At 42.2% G+C, this 21,533-nt stretch overlaps 1 protein-coding gene across 1 annotated transcript in view; it reads left to right on the forward strand.

Moving 5' to 3' along the window:
- The window catches only part of RBM34 (RNA binding motif protein 34), a 574,650-nt gene that overhangs the window by 212,971 nt on the left and 340,146 nt on the right, over positions 1–21,533 (forward strand). Inside the window, exon 6 of the mRNA XM_044058641.1 lies at positions 15,356–15,399. Coding sequence (XP_043914576.1) covers positions 15,356–15,399 — 44 coding nt within the window. The remainder of the gene's footprint in view (positions 1–15,355; positions 15,400–21,533) is intronic.

Below are 21,533 nucleotides of genomic sequence, written 5' to 3' on the forward strand. Positions count from 1 at the left end.
TTATAGGATTTATAAGACTAGTTTTATTCAAGGGCAATAAATTATTTCTGCCCACTGGGGAAATGTATGTAATCAGCCACACCATCTCACCTCTTCATTCCTTGAAGTCAAGAGTTACAACAAAGGTATAAGTCATCAGTTGGTTGACACAATGCTTATTTCATAGTCACATATTTTTTCTTTTTAAATGAAGGGATGTAGATTTATTTAAACTTCAGAAAACCATTTAAAGCAAGAATATGCACAACTCAGTATTACATTTTGTAACTTTTTTTTTTTTTTTTTACTGAAGTTACAGTAAAATAGCACAGACTTTGGTAACTATAGCAATTTGCAATTATTGCATTTAGTTGCTGCCACATATGAGACAAAGGCTCTATTTTTTGGTGTGTATGTGTGGGGGGCTCAGTTTTGGAATGGGGCCCAGATGGCAGTACTCTGTTAAAAGCTGAGTCAGTAAGCATCCTCAGTAATTTCTGACTGTAATATATGCTGTCTTACGTTGACCCCCCCCCCCCAGTTTCTGGGAGTACTGTAGAAACAGACAAATCATTGACATCCTTCCCCTATTAAATTACTGCAAGCCTTCTTAAACTGCCTACCAGGCTAACTAAATAATTTCTGCCTACTTGAACTTTAAGTATTTTACCCACAATGTTACTACTTCATGTGCACTTTTTTCAGTGTTTAATTTTCCCCTATAAAGTCTAATCTCTTTCTTTGTATTCAAACTATCCCATCACCTAATAAACTTTCTGTCTCCCCAAATTAAATAATCATCATTTAAGCATCCTTTGCAAGCTATTTCTACCTCAAACTGAAAGCCTTAAAATGGGTTAGCAACTAAGCAACTTCCAGACAATTAAAAGCAGATGTCTTTCATTGCCCCTCTTAGTATTGCAGGCATAACCAAGAATTCCCAGTTTGCAGCTATGATATGACATAATTTTTAATTGGGAAAATCATCATCTGACAATACAACTGTCTGTGTTGTTAAGTCAGCATAACCCATTATCCTGTGTTTATCTGAAAGTGAGAATTCAGCATTTGAAATGTTCAATCCTTCCCCAAACAAATCTCCATTAACAGTCAGAACATTTTAAAAACAAAGCAGTTTTTCACACAATAATGACATTTTCAGTGAACCTTCTGTGGCTTTTGTGGTCTCTTCAGATAGTTAAAAAACCCATGCTGTTTCCATTTTTTGTTGGTTAACTTTTAGATTTCTTGTTCTTTATTGATGACTGTGCTACCCTTTTTTTCTCTTCCAGTCTTTTTTTAAAAGTTACTGTGTGACTAAGATCAGTTACGGGAGACTTCCTGTTCTCTAAATCTTAAGGGCCACTTCTGTCAGCTTCACTGACTTTTGACATTTGACTATTTTTAGCTTGGCACAGGCATCTTCATCTGCATGGAATGCAGCGGGATCACCATGGCTTAATTGGCTTAATAGAGTGTTGCTGTCTGGGTCCTATGCCATCTTTCGGTTGTGTGGGGGGTACATCACGCAAAATGTCCACCTCTCTTCCCAGCAGATCTTAATAGGCAAAAATGCCATTCTGTTTGGTATGGTTTCATTTGAGAAGTCTTGTTCTCAGTCAGCTCTGTTCTCTTTAACTTTTATTACTTTACTAAGGATTTAACTGATGGACAGAACTCTTTCTGATTCAATTTTTTTGAATCTCATTAGTGTTAAGTGTGCCATTTTCCCACACTGATGTTGGGGGGAGGTGAAGAAAATCTGTGCTCTATTGTTAACTTCCTGTTGTGAAGTACAAGATCATTCTGCAATTTTGAGTTTCATTTAGCTTAGTGTGATCATATCTATTGTTTTGGGACCCCAGTAAATTAAACTTTTTTTTGCATCCTCTATCATCTGCATCTTTTAATTGTACTTCATATAATTTTGGTTATCCTGCTGCCGCTCTCATTAAAATTTTCATGTCATTTACACCTACATCCATGACTGGTACCTGATCTGAATTTGCTGATGTTCTTCATTCCACATTGCTGCAGTCCTAACTATTGGGTAGTCCGCTGTCCAGTCGGCCCGAATACCAAAGTATATGGCTGACGTCGGTCACGGCGCATTAGACTGACGTCAGTACGTCAGGGTACTAATGCGCATGACCGACGTCATATCCTCAGTCTTTTTTGCCGCATGGTCCGATGCAGAAGCAGTTTTTGCGAGTGCAGGTTGGCGTTCTGAAAGTTTCTGAAGTCAGAGTTTCAGACCGAATCAAAGTTGGCTAAGTACCCCGTTGGGGAATATTTTGGTTTTTCTTGCCTCAGTATTTAACCGGATGTCAGAAAAAGTGAATAACTGTATTTCTTGTGGGAAACAGATACCTCATAGGGATTACCATACTTTGTGTATACCTTGTTTAGGGCCTGAGCACGACGTTGTTGGATGCCGCTCTTGTGCTAGATTTAACAAACGCACTATTAAGAGAAGGTTAGACTGTGCCAGGTTAGTGTTTGGGAAGCGTTGTAATTATAAAATGCCGCCGGATGCTCCGCCCGCTTCAGCCAAAAAGCGCAAGGACAAAGCAGGGAAGCCTAGAATGGAAGAACCGACAGTACCGGACGCCGGCTCTTTAGAAGGCTCAGTGGAGCCGGAGGTTCTGCCAGGAGTTTCTTTGGAGTCTCAGGGAGAAACTTTACTGTTACAGGATGTGTCCTCTCAGGAAGTAGGCCAGGCTGAAGGGGCTTCTCAGGTGGCTGTTCTTCCCTCTCTTCCTAAGGTGGTTAAGGCCTCGCCTTCTGTTTCTAAGGCTTCTTTAAGAGGCAGGCCTACTTTAGCTTCAGTGGGGTTTCTCCGAGTGTTTCAGGGTCTTTGCCTAAGAAGCATATGCTAAAAATGGCAGAGGATTTGATTACAATGATTAGAGGTTCTATGCCCCCTCCTGATAAGAGGCCTAGGGTGGAACCTGAGTTTGAGAGTTTTGAGCAATGTTCGGAGGCTTCTGAGTCTTTGGCTGAAGACTTGCAGGAGTATCCTCCTTATTCTGATTCTGATGTGGATGATTCTACTCCTTCAGCTTCGCCTCCTGAGGATTTTTCTTTTCAGAGACTCTGCATTCCATGAGGGAGCATTTTAAATGGGAAGGTCAAGATTTCTCTGATTCCAGGAAGAGGCTTAGAGAATTCTTGTTTTTGCCCCAGCATAGGCCTTTAGCTATACCTCCTGTTCTGAATGTGGTAGAAGATGTTTTGCAGAGGCTTCACTAAATCCTGATTCTTTGCCTCCTGCCCCAGTTAAACCGGATAGGTACTATAGGGTGCCTGACGCCCATAAGTATCTTTTAAGAGTCCTAGGGCAGACCCAGAAACTGTCTCTCAGGGGCCTAAAGGTGTGAAGGCTTCTGTGGTTAAAAATCCTGTTCCTCCTGATAAAGAGGCAAGGGCTTTGGATAGATGGGGAAAGAAAGTGTACACTTCTTCCACTTTAGCCATGAGGGCGTTGAATTGTCAGTTTCATATGTTAAAATATCAGAATTATCTCCTTTCACAATTGAAGTTTAAGGTGGATGCTCTGGCTGAAGGTATTGAGTGTAAAGAGTTGCAGGATTTAGTTCATGTTTCTGAACAAGTGGGAAAGCATTCCTTGCAGTGTGGTTTTGATGCTGTGCAGGCCTCCTCGAGGGTGGCTGCCACTGGTTCTGTTCTTCGTAGGCACACCTGGTTGAGAGATCAGAACTTAGCTGAGCATGTTAAGATAAGGATTTTGGATGCTCCTTTACAGTCTGATGTGTTGTTTGGTTCGCCTGTGGAAGCAGTTTTAAAGAAAATGGAGGACAAGGCTAAGTCTATGCAAACTGTTAAGGATTTTTGCAGGTGCAGCCTCCAAGTTTAGTAGAAATTGGCCTACTAAGGGGTGGACTTATCCTGCTTATGATTCCCAGTCTAGGGGTAGGTCTAGACGTGGTAGGGGCAGAGCTCAAGGTTCTTTTAGGCCTAGGACAGGGAGTTCACCTGCTCAGACTTCTGGTGAGGGCAGGGGTCAGTCCTTTCGTAAGCAGACCCAATGACCTGCCTTTTCAGCTGCCAGTGCATTCTCGCCTGGCAGCACCTCTGGGAGGAAGGCTGTCTCTTTTCAAAGAAAATTGGGATTTAATTACCCAAGACAGATGGGTTCTGGATATCATTCACCACGGTTACAGGTTTTATTTCCATACCTTGCCTCCTTTCAAAGGCATGCCAGACATTCCTCCTCTACAAAGAACAGAGGCTCACAAGCAAATTTCTCTGTTGCTCCAAATAGGGGCCATTCAGTCAGTTCCTGTGCCAGAAAGGGGCCTAGGATTTTATTCTCGCCTGTTCCTAGTACCAAAGAAGGGGAACACGTGGAGACCAATTTTGGATTTATCTATCCTCAACACTTATCTGGACATTCCCAAGTTCAAAATGTTGACGTTACAACAGCTTTTACCTCTGCTGGGCAAAGATCACTGGATGGTAACTTTAGATCTCAAGGAAGCTTACCTTCATGTGCCTATAAGACTACGTTGCAGGAAGTATCTGCGTTTCGAGCTGGAAATTCTCATTATCAGTTCTCTGCATTGCCCTTTGGCTTATCTACTGCCCAGAGTATTCACAAAGGTTCTGGCTCCAGTGATAGCTTACTTCAGGCTAAAAGGAATTCAAATCTATCCTTACTTGGACGACTGCCTGATTCTGGCTCAGGAAAAGGAAGACCTTTTACAGCATTTGGAATATGTCATAGCAGTGCTAAGATGCCTAGGGTATTCTGTGAACGAAATAAAGTCCAGTCTAGTACCCTCTCAAGACATGTGCTTTCTGGGTGTGAGACTGAATACAGCAGCCCAGATGGCCTTTTTAACCCCGGACAAACAACAGAATCTTTCCAGTTACTTCCATCAACTATCTCTTCAGTCCGGCTGACTGCAAGGACAGTCCTTCAAGCCTTAGGGTTCATGGCATCTTGTATTCTGGTGCTTCCCAATGCCAAACTGCATATGAGGAAGCTACAATGGTATCTCAAAATCTATGGACACAGCACTGCCAGGATTTGGACACTGTCATTCAAATAATACCTTGCATTCAAAAGGAATTTTTGTGGTGGGCTCAGGAATGTCACCTAAACAAGGGACTCTCTGTGACCCGGCCAGAGGCGAGTCAGATTCTAACGACAGATGCCTCAGACATTGCTTGGGGAGCTCATCTAAATGGAAAGTGGATACAAGACAAGTGGCCTGCCAGACTACAGCATCTACATATCAACATGAAAGAGATGTTAGCAGTCCAGTTTGCATTAATGGCTTTCAAGGAGTTACTTCTTCCAGGGCAGGTGTTGATTCTAACAGACAACACAACTGTCGTGTGGTACATCAACAAACAAGGGGGAACACATTCTTACCCATTGTGCAGGCAAGCAATGATTTTATGGGAGACTGCTCAGCTTGCAATTAACTCTTCAGGCAAGGTTTCTGCCGCGAGCACAGAACTCCTTAGCTGATGTGTTAAGCAGACAAATCATGGATCCCCACGAGTGGAAACTGGATCTTCCTGTATTTCAAAATTGACAGTGTCATGGGGAACTCCAGACATAGATCTGTTCGCTTCTCCACTAAACCACCAGCTGCCAAAGTTTTGCACGAAGGATTTCATCACACAGCTTGGAAAGTGGATGCTCTTTCTTTCAGTTGGAAAAATCTTCATGTGTATGCTTTTCCACCTCTGCCTCTTCTCCCAGAGGTGCTTCTAAAGGTCAGACAAGACAAGCCAAGGATGATTTTAATAGCTCCAGATTGGCCTCGGCAGCACTGGTACCCATTACTGAGGAGTCTGGTAAGGAAGCCTCCATGGCCTTTACCCTTGATTCCACACCTGTTGTCTCAGAGGGACGGTCATCTGCTCAATGTCAAGCTTCACTCTCTTCATCTAACAGCCTGGCATATTCTGTTTTGAAAGACAGCAGGTCTCAACTTCCTCAACAAGTTTTAAATGTGATTATGGAAGCCAGAAGACCTAGTACAAGGAAAGTGTACGCAGAAAAATGGAAGAGATTTTTATTTTGGACTGCAGCAAAGAATTTGGAGATTTCAGAGCCTAATTTGAGTGTGGCTCTTCAATATCTTACTGAGTTATTGGACAAAGGTTTGTCTTTCTCTTCCATTAAGATTCATGCTGCAGCAATTTCAGCTCACTATGATTGTGACCCACCATTGTTTTCACATCCTTTGTTCAAGCAATTTCTTAGAGGGGCAAAGAATATAAGACCCCACGTAGAGCTCCTACTCCTGCTTGGGATCTCAATTTTGTGTTGGAGAAACTTACTCTACAACCTTTTGAGCCTCGCTACTGCTGAACTGAAATACTTGTCATGGAAGACTGCTTTTTGTTGGCCATTACTTCTGCAAGAAGGGTTTCTGAGTTACAGGCCCTTATGGCGGTTGAGCCTTTTTGATTTTTCATAAGGATAGGTATCATTACGCACTAATCCTTCCTTTATGCCTAAGGTGGTTTCTAGTGTGGCTTTAAACCAAACTATTCATTTGCCTACTTTCTATGCAGATCCCCAAAATAAAGGGGAAAAGATTTTGCACACTTTAGATGTACACAGGCAATTGCGTTATTATTTAAGCAGAACTAAGGATTTTAGGCAGTCTCAGCAGTTGTTTGTTTCTTTTGCTTTGAGTTCAGGGCAAGCCTGTGTCAAAACAAACTATTTCTAGGTGGATTGGGTTTTGCATTGCATTTTGTTATTCCCATCATGGTAAGGAGATTCCAGCTGGGATTAGGCCTCATTCCACTAGGGCTACTGCCACTTCAACAGCATTTCTAAGGGGGGTGGCAACTAAGGATATTCTGGAGGCAGCTACTTGGAGTTCAGTGCATACTTTCCCTAAGCATTACCACCTTCCTCTCTACTCTAAGTCTAGGGCTGGTTTTGCCACAGCTATTTTGCAAGGCATATTATCAGCTCCTGCTTCCTTATGATTTGCCAGCCTCCCTTACCTCTGCTTTGGGATTCTACCCAATAGTTAGGACTGCAGCAATGTGGAATGAAGAACATAGTACAGTTTTGTACCTACCATAAATGTAGATGTTCGAGGATCCACATTGCTGCAGTCCAATTTACCCTCCCTCCTTCCCTCTGTGTTTAGGGGTGGTTGTGTAGGTGAGGTTATATTCTGGTACTTTTGTATATATTGTATATATTTTTGGTGCAGGTATGTTTGGTGTTTTTGGTTTTGGCCTTGTCTTTTTAGGGTCTTCTGACATCTGGGGCAAGAAAAGACTGAGGATATGACGTCGGTCATGCGCATTAGTACCCTGACGTACTGACGCCAGTCTAATGCGCCGTGACCGACGTCAGCCATATACTTTGGTATTCGGGCCGACTGGACAGCGGACTACCCAATAGTTAGGACTGCAGCAATGTGGATCCTCGAACATCTACATTTATGGTAGGTACAAAACTGTACTTTAAGTCCAGTTTCCAGTTCTGATAGTATCTTGTCTGATCTCTGTGTGTAACCCAGTAAGTCATTGTTACTTTTCTTCAACTCTCTCATTATTTTATTTAAGTAATTATTTCTGGGGTCGTGTTTCAGATTTTTCCAGTGGGTTACCACAATCTTATTACCCAGGCAGTTATCTGTGTTCTGATCAGTAGTTTAATTATGTTTTTACTGGGTAAGTGGACTGGTCAGTAATTCCTTTTCAGGCAAAACCTGGACCATGTGGCAGCAACAGCTGTACAGTGACTTGTATAAACAACATTCATGAAATAAAGCTGAAGTTTAATTTATACACACAGAAATATTTTGAGTTGCACACTTACTAGGTGAACTTGACCACCGATAGGTTGAATATGATCAAGCGTAAGTACAGTGCATAAATAAGAAGATTTTTTTTTTTAAACATTACAGTGTAGGTGATCCACTGAGTCTAAGATGGACAGTGTAGAGGTAAGTCGTAGTACATTATTGGTGGTGTAACAAATGCCATTATTATGCTTTATCATGAACTTATCCAGAGTCTCTAAAGCAAGTAAATGTAAAATTGTTTTCGAAATGTTCCTTTAATTTTTCTTATATGGTTTCTGTCTGTGTGGCTGTGATATGTCCAGGGAGAATATTTCAGTAAGTAGAAGCCATTCTGGGAAAAGCTCTTTCACATGTCAGTAAAGAATATTGAGACTAGTTGAGTTTGAGACTGTCAGTTGTTTGTAAAGAGTAGATGTAGTTTTGTGTGGGGTTAGTATGTTAGCTAAAGATGGGTGGTGTCTGTCACTGAGTAGTAGTTAGTAAATAACTGATTCTGGTGGCAGCTGATAGCCATCTAGCATTCTGGCTAGTAATCCAGTGGTGTTTCCTCCTGCTAGCAAACTATACATTTTAAGATTCTGTAGTCCCTCTAGTTTCTTCCGATCTAGTGTTGCTAACTTTTTCTTCTTGACATGAGCAGTTTATGAAAGGTAATAATTATCTGCATCACAGTTCCAAGGTTTACAGTTTTGAGCACAGTTAGACTAAAGGAAAAGACTGTATTTTAATCTGGAGAAGAGGCAAACACATGAGTTAGAATGTTACATGGTAATTGCCTCAACCGGAAGTCAAAACTAATTTTTTCTATGTAAAGTGCATTAACTGAAGAATGCACAGAATAAAGCAACAATGTAGCAGATTGCATCAGAACTGCAGCAAGAAACTAGTACTGCTACTACTTCAAAATAAAGCTTAGAATGTAGTATAGCACTGTAACCAGTGTATCCAGTGAAAGAATCAACTTAGAGAGTTGACGCAAAGTTTTCTTTGAGACATTTTGTGTTCAAGCGGATATGAGAGTAAGGTTTGGTGATAGTGAAATAAAGCAACAATGGAAAGGAATGTTAGAAGAGGTTAAATAAAGGTTGCAGAAGTGTCAAGCACATTTCAAAGCAAGCACTCTGGGATATTGTATGCATTCACCAGAGCTACCACCAACTCAGTCAAATGGGACCTCAGTTTAGTGTCTCATTCAAAGAACAGTGTCAGTAATGGGAAAAATTAATTGAAGTACACTGTGTGGGGATAGAACACACAGCCTTCTGATCTGCTAGCAAATGTTCTATGTGTTAAGCTACTAACACTCAGTATGTGTTTTGAGGAATTGTCATTTTAATGCAATTCCAGTTAAAATGTTTTTTTTAGCCAGTCCAAGAACTTAACATCAACATGATAATTTTAAGAGTTTTATATACACCTGTCTGGGTGGATTTGAAAAGGCATTAAAAGGAAGGTCTGGATGAGCACGCTATATCCATATTGTCCTTTGTATTTAGATAATCAGTTAACCGAAAATAAAATGTCATGGACAGTCTTAAGTTGTTAGAAAAAATAAATTGCCATGCTGGTCCACAAATAGAAAATACAAAGATACTAGGAAAAAAGATGTCATAATACCTTTTAGTGGACCAACATAATTTTAAGAAATACTTAGGCTTTCATACTAACAGGAGACCTTTGTCATGAATTATTAGCTTACTGATATTAGATGCAGCTAACTTTATTATACGGTTATTGTATCTAACTTCAGCTATGTAGCTCCTGATGAAGGATTCCTGTTGAATTTTAGAAATATTCAAGCTGTCAAACTATGTTGGTTCAATAAAAGGTACGTCATCTCTGTGTTGTAGTACCTTTGTGTATTATGTTGTTAGAGCCACTCTTATGAGGAAGATAGTAGAGGGAATTATATTGTTTCAGCAACTTCTGGCTTTCATGTCCAGAACTTTCTGTTCAGCAGAAATATTTAATGATTATGAGGATGAGTTTTAGAAATATTAAGTGAAAATTCTGATCTGATGTTGTCAATTTTCATTCATTCCTCAACCAATGGGACTCTGATCCGACTCGGCCATTTTACTAGCCCTCAGCCACCAAAAACTCTTGAGCTCCCTTCCTACCAATAATGCACTAATCCCAACCTCTCTCAGATCTCATTTGCCGCTTTTGCAGATAGACGTGGTTGCCTTGGCTCTTGAGCTACTATTGAGATAAGTGGGAATTTTTTTTCCTGTTTTGTTAAATTTCTCTTTATTTTAGTACGATGTAACCTTCTGTTAATTTCTGGTGTGTTTCTAATGTTGCGTTTCCTTTCCTAACCCTTTTACATGCTTGTGTACTTTACTGATAACCATTGTTGATATTTTTTCCTCTGTTTTCCTTTACACTCTGGTGTAGTTCTTCAGATACCATAGTTTGTATTTCTTCTCCCCTTTTGTCTAGTCTGCTAAAATATACTAAAAAAAATCTTTCTATCTATAGTTTGTGGTGCTTGCATGCTTTTTGATTTCTGTTGTGGTTGTGTGTTGTCATCCACCTGTTATGTTTGAAAAAGTGTGACCAATGTGGGCACAAAATGCCACTCTCAGACTCCCACCGTTTATGTTTGTACTGTTAGGGTCCTGCCCATTTGGACCAAGAATGTTTGATGTGTGCTGGGTTCAACCACAGAGCTTTTATGGAGAGGTGGAACAAACTCATATTGAAGGGTCTTTTCTACTGCTGTTGCTGGAGTTCAGTCACCTTCTTCCAAAGCTACTAAAAGATCCAATTTCTTCAGACTCTGTGGCTTCTATGTCGGAGCCGAGAAAGAAAAATCACAAGTCTGATATGATTGTTTCTGGGACCCAACCTTATTCAGAGCCAATTAAGTCGGTGGCTGCTGCTTTTCCTTTGGATCCATCATAGGGGTCTTTGGATCAGATGCTTCTGCCTTGTACTATCTACTCCCCAAGTGTAGACCCAGTGTCCTTTAGGGTGCCCTCGTGTTTTTCAGAACTGTAGTCAGAGTCACTGTTGGTGTACTCCGTTCAGTCCTCCAGACGTGTAATGGAAGGGGATGTGGAGAAGATGATGAGATTCTTCGTGGAGCATTTTCAGAAGGGAGTTGTGGTTCCTACCCCATCGGATCAGGAACAACGTCCTTTCACTCCCCCACTGTGCATGTTTTCTCCTCCGACCAGACTTGTGGCTTTAGAGTCCCTGGCTCCGAGTGCACTTGATCCATCTGCATCGGATCTGGAGAGACAGTCTTCTTTGGATACAACTACTACTCTGAGTGTGCTGGCTCTGACATCTTCAGATCCAGATGACTCTTGGAGCTGAAGTTTCCAGGTCAGATCTGGGGGGATGGGATTGACTATGAGGTTTCGAAGCCGTCTTCTTCCTCACCGAGCTTTGGCCTTTGACAGTTCAGCTCCAGCTTCACCCTTGGGTGTCCGGTCCTCTGAGCATGAGGTGGCAGGCCAGAAACTCCTTTTCTCGGCTCGGTTGCCTTCCTTCTGTCTAGAGCGATCAGCCTTTGAGGTTGTGAAGAGGGTATTCTGTGCTCCAGCAGGGCAGGTGGGCCTTGACTCCTCCGATCCAACTGTGACTTCTCGTCTGACTGAGTCCTGTGATCTTCATTACTCCACTCCACTGGGACAGCTGGCCTGAAGCTTCAGTCTACCCAGTTGGGTATTGTTATTTCTTCAGACACTTCTCCAGAACATCCCACCGAAGAAGCTCCTTGGAAGAAAATGTGCAAGAAGAAGCACTTAGACTGTCCCCAAGAGTCTGTCACAGAAGATACTGACTTTGATGAGGGAGAAGAGTCCCCAAGTCACCACCCGATATCACCTCCTCTGGAGACATTCTTGAGATCCTAACTCAGAAGGGTGGTTGGTCTGCCCAAAACCTGACTCCTGAGGAGTCATTGCTTCTGGAAACCTTCGGGACTGGCCTATTTACCTCCTGGGCAGTCCACCCGCTGATGAACTTGCCAGCCTGGTGCCTCTGCAGGCATGGAAGGAGTCTGATATGATCGATCCGATCCCCAGCAGACCTGATAGGATTCTGGCTCTACCAGTCAGGAGAGAGCATTGGAGCAAGGGTGTGCCAGGGTCATGGTGGCAGCTATGAAGAAGGAACTCGCAGAACAGAGTGCCTCTGTCCACCCCTCTAACAGGGAGGCTAGGGCATTGGACAGATTTGGGAAGCGAGTTTATGCTTCAGCAACATTTGCCATCCGATTGCTGAACTGTTTGGCACACTTTGAGGTTGCAAAATGACTTAATTAAAGAGCTTTCCAACTCTCTGACAGGGACCATTACTGGAGAGGCACAATGTTCTAGGGCCTCGCAGTTGGCTACTCTTCAGTTGATTGCTAATTCGTTCATGAAGCTCATCTGTCAAGCTGCAGAAGGCACCTCAATGGCTGCAGGTTCAGGCATTTTTATTAGGAGGCATGCCTGGATGCACTTGTGTGATTTTGATGGGGCCTTTAAAGTCATATTTCATCAGTGCTTCTTTTGACAGTTCTTCCTTCTTTGGCTCCACAGTAAAAGACGCACACTCCAGGTGTGAGAAGGATAGGAATACCCTGTCTGCAGTGGGTATACATTTTTCGACCCCTCAACCGACCTTTTCCAGGAACCAAAGGGGAGGTCAAAAGATGTGGTTTAAGAAATTGCAGAGTCCTTTCCAGGACACACGTGGAGGTAGCTCCCCCGGAAGTAGGGGGGAGTGGTAATGGTAGAACATGCTCCCATGGCAGAGGCCTATAAAAATGGCGGTCGAGGGATACCTTTTCCAACAGACCCTTTCAGCTCTCCTGAATGGAGGCCCTATTGCCTTCCTTTGGAGGCAGTCTGGGGTCACTTATCCTTGCACCAGGAAGCCTGGCTAAGTTTAGCAAAAGATAGTTGGGTGCAGAGGATTGTTTCCAGAGGTTGTATTATTTCTTTTTCCCTTACTCCCCCTGTACCCAAGAGAATCACCAATGTTTGTTCCGTCTGGTCAGAGGAAGTAGCAGTGCTAGAAATACAAAAGCTCCTAGAAAAAGAGTCATTCAGGAAGTCCCTCCAGACCAGATGGAGTCTGGAATGTACCCAAGATTCTTTTTAATGCTAAAGAAAAGAGGGGACTGGAAACCGATTTTGGATCTCAGCGTGTTAAACAAAGCAGTTTGACACGCCAAGTTCCAGATGGTCATGGTTTAGTCCATTCTTTCCTTTCTGAGCAAGGACAATTGGATATGCTTGATAAACCTTTAGCATGCATGCTATTGCATCAAGATGAACAGGTGATCCAGAAGGTACTTACGCTTTCGGCTGGAAGGCAGTCATTACCAGTTCAGAGTGCTGCCCTTTCGTCTCACTACAGCCTTCAGAGTGTTCACCAAGTGCATGGCAGTCATAGCAGCTTGCTTGAGACTGCTGGGATTCTGGGTGTTTCTACATTTAGGCGAATCACTCATCACCACCCTGATCACTTCAACTGGTACAAGCGAGAGACCACGTTTTCCAAACTTGTTCACATCTTGGTCTAATGGTCAATTACAAGAAGTCATAATTACAACCAACTCAAACTCTGGAATTCATAGTGGTTATATTCGACACTGGATCAACAATAACATCTTTTCCCATGTTGAGACTATAGACAATAAAATCTCAGGTCAGGAAAATAATCTGCAGTACCAGGGTTTCAGCACTGTTGGCTCCTTAGGCATTGGAGGTCAGTCTCAGCAGCAGTAATCCTTCTGCCCTTGACAAGATATCACATGAGAGTTCTGCACTGGATACTTCAAGCACAATGGTCGACGTTCTCTCAGCCCATGCCTTCAAAAATAAGGATTTCTCAGGTTTGCAAGTGGTATCTTTCCTGCTGGATGCAGTTATGGCAACCTTTACAAAGTTGTCCCTTTGTCCTCCCCTCAACCCAGCCCAAGGCCATAGTGACCACAGATGCTTACCAGATCGGATGGGGGGGGAGCATTTCCTGGGCAAAACAGTCCCAGGTACTTGCTCCCCTGAAGAGGCTAACTTGCACATCAGTGTTCTGGAGATGAGGGAGTTGCTCTTGGAATTGCAGGCATTCCAAGACACTCTTCCTCTCAGAACGATTACGACTCAGACAGACAACATGTCAGTGGTTTTGTATATCAACAGACAAAAGGGAACCAAGTCCTACCCGTTATGTTGAGAAGCCTAAGAGTGTGGCAGTCGGCAATCTCCTCCAACTGCTTTCTGATTGGAGCACATATTCAGGGGACGTCCAACATGATAGCAGACAAATTGAGAAGGTCCCTTCTATTTCCTCATGAGTGGTCCCTCGACAACAGTGTATCGGACATAATCTTCCAGCAGTGAGGCCAGCCTTGCTGCAATCTCTTTGCATCTCGCCTGAGCAAGTGCAGCATCTTTTTTGTCCCGATCCCCCCATTGGGAGAGTCACCGAGGGACATTGGCCTCTGCAGAATTAGTTTCCCTTCCTGTGGCCTCACCACCTGCATCCTCCTTGGATTCTAGATCCAATTCCGGACTTACTGTCTCAGCCAACAGGCCTGGTTCACCCAGATCTTCAAAATCTCAAATTGACTGCATGGTTTCTCCAGTTTCGTTAGTAGCCAGGTAGCTCATGCTTTCCCCCTTGTCCATTCTATTATCCTATCATTACATAAATCCTCCCCAAGGAAGCTCTATAGAAAAGTGAAGGAAGTTTGCATATTGGGCTAAGCAAAAATGAGGTAGACACCTTTTCAGCTCTAATTCATTCTATTCTTGAATTTTTGGCAAAATTATTCAGTGGGGGTGCTAGTGCATCTACTGTCAAAGTTCAGCTCGCTGCCATTTCTCATTTTCACGTGGAGCTTCAAAATTCATCTTTAGTGTCTTCTAAGTTGTGTAAAGCTTTTTTGAAGGGCACATTGCTTCTCAGGTCCCTTTATAAAGACCCCATTTCACCATTGGATTTGAACTTGGTACTGTAAGCTTTAACACAGTCTCCCTTTGAACCAGCAGCTAAATATGATTTGAAGTTTTTGACATGGAAGACCATCTTTTTTTAGTTATTACGTCTGGCAGGAGAATTTCGAAGTTATGGGCCTCGTCTTCCAAACCGCCATACCTGATTTTTCACAAATACTGTGTCTCCTTGTATACCCTTTCACTGCATCCACTCAGGCAAAAAGTTACCCAACAATGGTGAAAAATATTTTTAAAATATTTTTTTTTCTGTAGGGAAGATGTTTTGTACTTATGAACTTAGAAAATTATTCTAACTCTAAAGTGCCACATCCTGAAAGAGAGATGTCAGTTTTTCTGGTTTCAAGATATTCTACTTATGGCAACCAGGCACAACAGATTTGGCTTTGGGAAAATGTTTAAAAATGCATCTTTATTCCCAATTTCCACACACACTTTCAGTGTTTTGTTTTGCTTGAATACTCTTGAACTGTTAGCTGAATGCATCTTTGATTTTTAAATTGAATTCACTTAAGGCTTCTCTTTTAGGTGTATTTTGTGTTAATAAATAGTATGTGCTGTCATTGCGCCATATTAACATTTCTTTTTCATTTTAAGGCACGTGCTGATCCAACAATGTCAAGAAAGCAGGCAACTATACAGTAAGTGGACATTATTTTAACAGGATTTGTTATATTTTATACACAATTTAGTAATGTAAGGACATTGACATGATATTATTATGCATGTCACATTTATTTTTATTTATTATTTTATTTTATTTTACAGTTGTTGCCCGGGCTAGTCCAACTGGATACATGTCCATTTTCAGTAGAGGCCCGGGGAGAAAAGCTCCACATTTACAATATTATTTACAGTAAGAGAGAATTTACAAATAAAATTGAGGAACATTACAGTTTTTTACTTTAATTTGGAATTTTACTAAGAAATTTAGTACATATCTGGTATAGTTAGTCATAGCAATGAAATCACAAGTAAACATTTTTCAACTGTACAGATGCATACTATTTTTAGGTAACAGAAAAGTATCTAGCACATGCAGATAAGATGAGTAATACCCATTAGTAGGTGAGGTAGGTAGTAAGGGTTAGCACAGGGGCATAACCATTTTGTTTTAAGGTATGGTTTCAGTTTGCTTTTAAATAGGGTGCTTGAGGTAAGGGAGGTTAGATCACTGGGAAGAGAGTTCCAGGTTTTGCCAACAGTGTTAGAGAACAGAGTCACCAGCTAAATTGTTAGTTTTACATATTTGCACAAGTTGTTTATTAGATGAGTGTAAGGTCTTTAGGTTGCTATAGGGGGTAATAAGATTAGTCAGTATTGGTGTGTTAGTAGGTTGATACAGGATCTTGTGGGCAACTGTTAGTTGGTTAAATGTTAAAAGATTTGGCAGCTCTAACCAACCTAGCTGTTTAAGATTGTGACAGTGATGGGTTCTGTAAGAAGACCCAGTTGCAAATCTGGCAATGTTATTGTAGGAGATGGCCAGCTTGCTCAAGTTGCTTTTACATAGTTTAGTATATATAGGGGAGGCATATAGTAGGGTAGAGATTAAGTGGGTACGGGCAACAGTGGACCTGGCTAGTGGGGTTAGAAAGGGTTTGATCCTACAGAGGGAACCTAGTTTCTTGTTGACTGTTTTTATAGTACTGTTTATATCGGAATCAGAGGTAAGGTTGTTATCTATTAGTACCCCAAGTGGTTTTGTAGTGGGATCCGGAGAGGTAATAGTACCATTACTTGATGTAATAGTAAAATAAAGTGGGGAGGATCTACGGGTGGGAGTAAATAGTAGAAGCTTTGTCTTTTTGGGGTTCAAGATAAGACATTGGTGTAGAAGCCATTTTTCAACTGAATTAAACGCATTTTAGGTTAGTGGCTGAAGATCTGATGGAGAAGAGGCTGAGCATATTAATGTTGAATCATCTGCATATTGGATACAGGTAGCTTGAGGTATTGCAGCATGTAGGTCATTTATAAATATAGAAAATAAGAGTGGTCCTAGTATGGAGCCTTCCAAGGGTAATCGGGAGGTAAGAAGTTACGTTATTCTCCCATAATACAGCCTGTTGCCTGCTGTTTAGGTAGGATTGGAACCATTATATAGCCAGTGTATCTGTTGACAGATTTTTGAGTATGTTAATGAGTAGTTGGTGGTTTACCATGTCAAATGCTTTTGACAAATCAATAAAGAGGGCGGAGGATAGAAGCTCATTATTCTGATATTTATTAATGTGATCAGAGAAGGATAAAAGAGCAGAGGTGGTGCTGTGAAATTGTCTAAAACCATGTTGGCTGTTAGCTAATAAGTTGTTTTCTAATAGGAAGCTTAACAGCTGTTTGTGAATGCATTTCTCCATGATTTTTGCCACTGGAGATAATATGGCTATAGGTCTATAGTTTGATAATTCGTTGGAGTTACCACCTTTATGCAGGTGGATGATATATGAAATTTTCCAGACTGATGGAAAGTTACCTTCAGTAATGGTTCTTTAAATCAGGATGGATATGGGGTAGGCTATGGCTTTTGCAGCTTTTTGTAAGTATTCTGCAGGTAGTAGATCTGCTGAGAGGGTGGTAAGTTTAAGTTTTTGAATTAGGGTACAGATAAGGTATGTGGGAACAGGTTGAAAGTGAAATGATTGAGGTGTGTTAGAGTTTGAGGTGGTCGAAGATGAGGTGTCAGGGGATAGCTGATTGGCAAGTGATTGAATGGTCTCTGTGAAGAAAGTATTGAAGGTGTTGGCTATTTGCTTGTGACTACTATGATCAGAGCCTGAGGGGGTGGGTGTGAGTGATCGACCTGGGTGTAGAAGTTTATTAATGCCTGACCAGAATTTCTGAGGCTTGTTTTGGTGGGTTTGTTGGAGCTGAAAGTAAAAATTACTTTTGTCCAACTGTATGGCTTTTTTGTTTCATTTCTTAGCTGTCTAAACTTTAATTGATCTGCAGGGTCTTTAGTAGTGCGCCAGTTTGCCCAGACTTTGTTTCTAAGGAGGATTTTTTGTTTAGTTGCTTTAGAAAGCCATGGGGCTGGTTTAACTCTAGTTCTAATTGTACGAGTTGGTGCATGGTGGTCAAGAATAGCTAAGAATTTAGAACTGAAATATATAACTGCTTCTTCTAATGGTAGTTGTTTTAGGGGAGGCCATTCACATGCTTTAAGTTCTTTTTGAAAGGTATCAGGGTTGAAATATGTGTTGGCTCTTATTGTCCTGTATGTGGTTGTGTTTGGAATGTCACTCTTATTTCTAATTAAGAAGGTAAGAGAATGGTCACTTATGTCTTCGGGGAGGGTTCCTACTATGCAATTTTGGTGGCGACTATTTATGAGGATCCAATCAAGGGTGCTTTCCTTGTTAACTTTATTAGTCCTTGTGGGGGATGTAATGGTTTGAGTAAAACCGTAAAGGTTTATATGGTTAAAAGGCTGTTCTGTGGTACAACTCTTCCAACTGATATTAAAGTCACCAAGTACTATGGTTTCCTGTGGGTAGTTTGTGGAGAGCCAACTAAGGATATTCTCTAGGGTGTTAGTGTTTTTACCTGGGGGAAGATAAATACAGATGATATAGATAGATTTATGCTTATTAAGCTGAATTTTGGAAATAAGGATTTCTGTATTACTGGCTAGGGGTGGATTGGATTCTATGGAGGATGTTCTTCGTTCCCCATTGCTGCAGTCCTTACTATTGGGTAGTCCGCTTATCCAGTCGGCCCGACTGACGCCAGTACGCCAGGGTACTAATGCGCATGACCGACGCCATATCCTCAGTCTTTTGCCGCATGGTCCGATGCAGAAGCAGTTTTGCGAGTGCAGGTTGGCGTTCTGAAATATTTCAAACCGGAGTTTCAGACCGAATCAGAGTTGGCTAAGTACCCAACATTTTGGTTTTGCCTCAGTATTTAACCGGATGTCAGAAAAAGTGAATAACTGTATTTCTTGTGGGAAACAGATACCTCATAGGGATTACCATACATTGTGTATACCTTGTTTAGGGCCTGAGCACGACGTTGTTGGTTGCCGCTCTTGTGCTAGGTTTAACAAACGCACTATTAAGAGGAGGTTAGACTGTGCCAGGTTAGTGTTTGGGAAGCGTTGCAATTATAAAATGCCGTCGGATGCTCCTAGGGTTGATGAACCGGCAGTCCCGGACGTCGGTTCTTTAAGGCTCAGTGGAGCCAGAGGTTTTGCCAGGAGTTTCTATGGAGTCTCAGGCAGAAACTTTACTGTTACCCTCTCAGGAGGTAGGCCAGGCTGAGGGGGCTTCTCAGGTAACTGTTCTTCCCTCTCTTCCCAAAGTAGTTAGAGCCTCTCCTTCTGTTGCCAAGACTTCTTTTAGAGGTAGGCCAAGTTCAGCTTCAGTAGGGGCTTCTCCTAGCATTTCGGGTTCTGTACCTAAGAAACATATGCTTAAAATGGCAGAAGATTTGATTACTATGATTAGAGGTTCTATGGGCCCTCCTGATAAGAGGCCTAGGGTGGAACCAGAGTTTGACAGTTTTGAACAGGGTTCAGAGGCTTCTGAGTCTTCTGCGGAAGATTTGCAGGAGTATCCTCCTTATTCTGATTCTGATGTGGATGATGCCACTCCTTCCTCCTGAGGATTTCTCATTTTCAGAGACTCTGCATTCCATGAGGGAGCACTTTAAATGGGAAGGCCAGGATTACTCTGATTCCAGGAAAAGGCTTAGGGAATTCTTGTTTTTACCCCAGCATAGGCCCTTAGCTATACCTCCTGTGTTGAATGTGGTGGAAGATGTTTTGCAGAGGCTTCCTGAACCCTGACTCTTTGCCTCCTGCTCCTGTTAAACCTGATAGGTACTATAGGGTGCCAAGCTCATAAGTATTTGTTTAGGAGTCACCCAGAAACTGTTTCTCAGGGGCCTAAAGGTGTTAAAGCCTCTGTGGTTAAAAATCCTGTTCCCACTGACAAAGAGGCAAGGGCTTTGGATAGGTGGGGAAAGAAAGTGTATACTTCTTCCACTCTAGCCATGAGGTTGAATTGTCAGTTTCACATGCTGAAATATCAAAATTATCTCCTTTCACAATTGAAATCTAAGGTGGATGCTTTGGCGGAAGGTATTGAGTGTAAAGAGTTGCTGGATTTGGTTTATGTGTCTGAACAAGTGGGCAAGCATTCTTTGCAATGTGGTTTTGATGCTGTGCAGGCCTCCTCGAGGGTGGCTGCCACTAGTTCTGTTCTTCGCAGGCATGCCTGGTTGAGGGATCAGAATTTAGCTGAGCATGTTAAGACAAGGATTTTGGATGCTCCTTTACAGTCTGATGTGTTGTTTGGTTCGCCTGTGGAAGCAGTTTTAAAGAAAATGGAGGATAAAGCTAAATCTGTGCAAACTGTTAAAGATTTTTTGCAGGTACAACCACCGAAGTTTAGTAGAAATTGGCCTGCTAAGGGGTGGACATATCCTGCTTATGATTCCCAGTCTAGGGGTAGGTCTAGACATGGTAGGGGCAGAGCTCAAGGTTCTTTAGGCCTAGATCAGCTGGTGAGGGCAGGGGTCAGTCCTTAAACAGACCCAATGACCTGCCTTTTCAGCTGCCAGTAGATTAGGAAGACTGTCTCTTTTCAAAGAAAATTGGGATTTAATTACTCAAGACAGATGGGTGTTGGACATCATTCGGTTTTATTTCCATACAATGCCCCCTCCTCCACAAAGAAACAGGTTTCTCAGTTACTCCAGATGGGGGCCATTCAGCCAGTCCCTGTATCAGAAAGGCCTAGATTTTGGATTTATCTCTCCTCAACACTTATCTGGACATTCCCAAGTTCAAGATGTTGACGTTACAACAGCTTTTACCTCTGCTGGGCAAAGATCACTGGATGGTAACTTTAGATCTCAAGGAAGCTTACCTTCATGTGCCTATAAGGCTGAGTTGCAGGAAGTATCTGCGGTTTCGAGCTGGAAATTCTCATTATCAGTTCTCTGCATTGCAGTATTCACAAAGGTTCTGGCTCCAGTGATAGCTTACTAATTCAAATCTATCGAAAAGAAGACCTTCTACAGCATCTGGAATATGTTATAGCAGTGCAAAGTCCAGTCTAGTACCCTCTCAAGACATGTGCTTTCTGGGTGTGAGACTGAATACAGCGACAAACAAAAGAGTCTATCACTTTACTTCCATCAACTCTCTCATCAGTCCGTGCTGACTGCAAAGACAGTCCTTCAAGCATTAGGGTTCATGGCATCTTGTATTCTGGTGCTTCCCAATGCCAAACTGCATATGAGGAAGTTACAATGGTATCTCAAAATGTATGGACACAGCACTGCCAGGATTTGGACACTGTCATTCAAATAATACCTTGCCTTCAAAGAGAATTTTTGTGGTGGGCTCAGGAATGTCACCTAAACAAGGGACTCTCTGTGACCCGGCCAGAGGCGAGTCAGATTTTAACGACAGATGCCTCGGATATTGCTTGGGAGCTCATCTAAATGGAAAGTGGATACAAGACAAGTGGCCTGCCAGACTACAGCATCTACATATCAACATGAAGGAGATGTTAGCAGTCCAGTTTGCATTGCTGGCTTTCAAGGAGTTACTTCTTCCAGGGCAGGTGTTGATTCTAACAGACAACACAACTGTCATGTGGTACATCAACAAGCAAGGGGAACACATTCTTATCCTCTATGCAGGCAAGCAATGATTTTATGGAACTGACTCTTCAGGCAAGGTTTCTGCCAGGAGCACAGAACTCCTTAGCAGATGTGTTAAGCAGACAAATCATGGATCCCCGAGTGGAAACTGGATCTTCAT

The sequence above is a fragment of the Protopterus annectens genome, chromosome 16.part0 (assembly GCF_019279795.1).
Source record: "Protopterus annectens isolate FY-2018-M chromosome 16.part0, PAN1.0, whole genome shotgun sequence".
NCBI lineage: Eukaryota > Metazoa > Chordata > Ceratodontiformes > Protopteridae > Protopterus > Protopterus annectens.